We start from the raw sequence: 3,299 nt of genomic DNA on the forward strand, positions 1-3,299 counted from the left end.
GGCGTGGGGGCGTGGTGGGGGCGCTGCTGCCTCAGCTTGTCAGTACATTCATCACGAAGGCGCCCCCCAGCCTCACCCCCACGCCCAAGTGCAGCCAGGACTGCCATCCCCTGGGTGCCAGCGCTGGAGGGCGTGGCGTGCGCCCACTCCAGGGAGGTCACCGCGGGACGCGCAGACAGGGGCCGGGCCGGTTATTGCGTGAGCGCGATGGGGGCAGCGGGAAGCTGTCAGGCCGAGTATTGCACTTAAACAGAATCCTCATCGGACGGTGGGCCACCTACGAGGGCGGGGGCGGGCGGGACTCCACGGCCATCTCCTCTGAGCCACGGGGTGGCCCCGTCCCCATTTCACAGTTGGGGAAACTGAGGCACCGAGGTGAAGGGGGCCCCCTCGCACGCTGGCAGGGCCACCGCCGGGGGCAGGGGCAATGTGGGTGGGCGCAGGGTGATGCGGGGGTCGGCGTGGGCTCGGAAGGGCCTGCCCGCCGCCCGGCCCGCCCGTCCAGCTACAACTACCTACGTCTCCGCTATGGCTTCTGGGGCGGGCGGGCGGGCGCGAGGGCAGCGCGCAATGGCGTGGCTTTGGTCTGGATGGAGGCCCCGCCCCTGGCCCTCCCGGGACGCGGGGCGGCGCGGCGAGGGTCACAAGTTGGACGAGAGGCGCGAGCGCGCAGAGTCCAGCGGATCGAGGCCTTCCGGCGTACGCCGGGTGAGGCCGAGTCCCTGCGGTCCGGGCTGGGCACGGCGGCCCGGGCGGCGGGCGCAGGCCCCAGGCGCGGCGTGGAGCTGCTGGCCGGGCGCGCCGAGGCCGCGGGACCGGGAGCGCCGTGGGGCAGCGAGGGCTGCGATGCGGACAGCGGGCGTGAGGCGCGGCTTAGGCGGCGCGCGGGCAGCGGGGGCCCCGCGCGCGGTGCAGCCGGGGAGCTGGGCGCGCCGCCGTATGGCGAAGTCCGCGGCGCCCGGGGACTGGCGGGCGCGCCCGGCGGGCTGGCTGCGGGCGCGGCCCCTGGTGAAGCGGTGGCAGTGGGCGCGGGCCCCAGGGGCAGGCGGCGCACGAGGCGCGGCGAGCCTAACGCCAGCGGCCCCACGAGCGGGCGTGCCACCTGCGGGCAGAAGCTCATGGCCACCGCCTGCTGCAGCGTGGCGATGGCCGAAGTGACCTGCGGCGGTGGCGGCGGTGGGAAGAGGCCAGCACGCTGGCCCAGCTCAGCCTGCTGCACCATCTCGCGGTCGTACTTGACGATCTCCTGGATGATGGCGTTCTCCTGGTTGTTGAACACGCCCGAGTTGAGGTCGTGCTGCACCTTGTGGAGCAGGATCGAGTTCTTCTTGCCTGGGGACAGGGAGCGTCAGTGCCAGGGGAGGCCTGCGGCACCCGCCTTGGCACCCAGCAGACATCGGCGGCGTGCACCGAGCACCCCTGCATGCAGGCAGCAGGCGTCGGCACCTGCTCTCTGCAGCTACACACATCGGCTGTGTGTGTTGAGTGCCTCCTAGATGCAGAGAGCAGGGGCCTGCTGTCTGCTGCCTAAGAAGCAAAAACGCAGAACTTCTGAATACGGCGAGTACGCAGGGTCTGTACACAGCGAGCGTGGATCGGGTGCTGCTGGCCGGGCGCCTGCCGCATACGTGAGGCAGGTTATGAGACCCCCGTAAACTGCCAGCACGCACGGAGCGTTTCCGGTGTGCAGCGATCATGGGGTGAGCACCTGAGGTGTGCAGCGGGACACCGGAACACCTGCCTGTTCGCAGCCAGAGCGTAGTGCCGACCACACACACGGGCGAGCACCTGTGAAGTGCCTGCCAACCCAGCAAATACCTCGACGCACGTGCCACTCACGAATCCGTCCAACACCTACTGAACAAATTGCTGAGTGCCTGTCGTGTGTGCCCAGGTATTGAGCACTCTGTATGAGGGGGTCTTCCCCCAAACCCCTCTGTGCCCCACCCAGTCCTGCTTTCCCAGCCACCGTCTTCGTTCCCACAAGTGGCACTAAGGTGACCATCTCTCTGCCTCCTACGTCTAGTCACCAGCAAGTCCTGAGGTCCCCCTACCTCTCCCTACAGCCAGGCCAGAAAACTACCTCCTTCCTGGGCACCCGTGTAGGACACAAGTCTGACAGGCGCTTTCCCGCCAAGAATCATCCGAGGCTCCCAGTGCTCCTGTCTGCAGTCCGAAGGCCCCCCACAGCCCACTGGGCCCTGTGCACCCAGTCCCTGCCTGCCCCCCTAGCCTCCCCCCCAGCTTCCCCGGCTCCCTGGACTCCAGGCCTCTCCCCACCTCAGGGCCTTTGCACACCCTACACCCGCTCCCAGGGCGTGCCTCTGGCGGCACCTCATCCTGGCGTCCACTCGCAAGGCTCCCATGTCCGCAGGCTACGACGGAAGCTTCCGAGGGCGGTGCCCGGGACATGGCAGGTGCTTGGCAAGGACTTGCCAAAGGAGCAGAGCCCTGCACAGCCAGAAGGCCTTGCCTCCTGTGGGCCAGCGAGGCCCTGACCACCCCCTCCCCTCCACACACGGCCCCTGTGCCCGCGGAGGCCAGGAGCCAGGCCCACTCACCAATGCGGTCCAGGCGGTCGATGGCGACGGTCTCGAAGGCCCGTCGCATCATGGGGTACTCCTCCAGCACCTCGTTGAAGTTGTCCACACTCAGCGAGTAGAGGCGGCAGTAGGTGTCGGCCCGCACGCTGGCCGTGCGCCGGCCTCGCGTCAGGAGGCAGATCTCTGCGTGCAGCCCACAGAGGCGCCTCAGCAGCCGGCCCCCCCCCCAGCCACCCGTCCAGCCCCAGGCCTCCCAGCTGCCACACGCCTGCCGCAGCCTTCCACCGAGGCCCCTCCCGACGGCCGAACTGGCCACGCCAGTACCGTGTGGCCTCACCACCTTCCTCTGCACCCCCAGAAAGGATGTGGCCTGTGGCTGCCCGCCCCTGCCCCCGAAGACACTCACCCCCGAAGTAAGAGCCGTCGGACAGCTTCATCTCCTTGTTGCCCTTGGTGAGCACGCTGACCACGCCATGCTGGATGAAGTACATCTTCTTGCCAATGGTGCCCTCGCGGATGATGTAGTCACCCGGCTGGAAGACCTCGAACTTGAGTTTGGTTAGCATGGCCGTGACAAAGTTGGGGTCGGCATTAGCAAACAGTGGCATCGAGGCCACCAGCTTCCGGCAGTTGAAGTTGACAATCTCCTGGAGGGGTGGGAGGCAGGGGTGACATCAGGGCACAGATCCAGCTCTTCCTCCTTCCCGCCTTACCTTTGCGATGGCGTCACTCTCGGCCCCTCCGTTTTTTGGTCTG

General features: G+C 68.1%; 1 protein-coding gene across 1 annotated transcript; it reads right to left on the reverse strand.

Annotated features, from left to right (window-relative positions):
• Positions 1–463: 463 nt before the first annotated feature.
• Positions 464–3,217, reverse strand: LOC105311445 (potassium/sodium hyperpolarization-activated cyclic nucleotide-gated channel 2-like; the record flags this gene model as incomplete). The annotated part of the gene is given in 4 exon segments (XM_011387435.2): positions 464–701; positions 704–1,332; positions 2,562–2,726; positions 2,950–3,217. Coding segments are annotated over 4 exon segments (1,122 nt in total), but the record flags the coding sequence as incomplete, so codon positions are not given.
• Between the last annotated feature and the right edge of the window lie 82 nt (positions 3,218–3,299).

Source organism: Pteropus vampyrus, unplaced genomic scaffold (genome assembly GCF_000151845.1).
Source record: "Pteropus vampyrus isolate Shadow unplaced genomic scaffold, Pvam_2.0 Scaffold1000004029, whole genome shotgun sequence".
Lineage (NCBI taxonomy): Eukaryota > Metazoa > Chordata > Mammalia > Chiroptera > Pteropodidae > Pteropus > Pteropus vampyrus.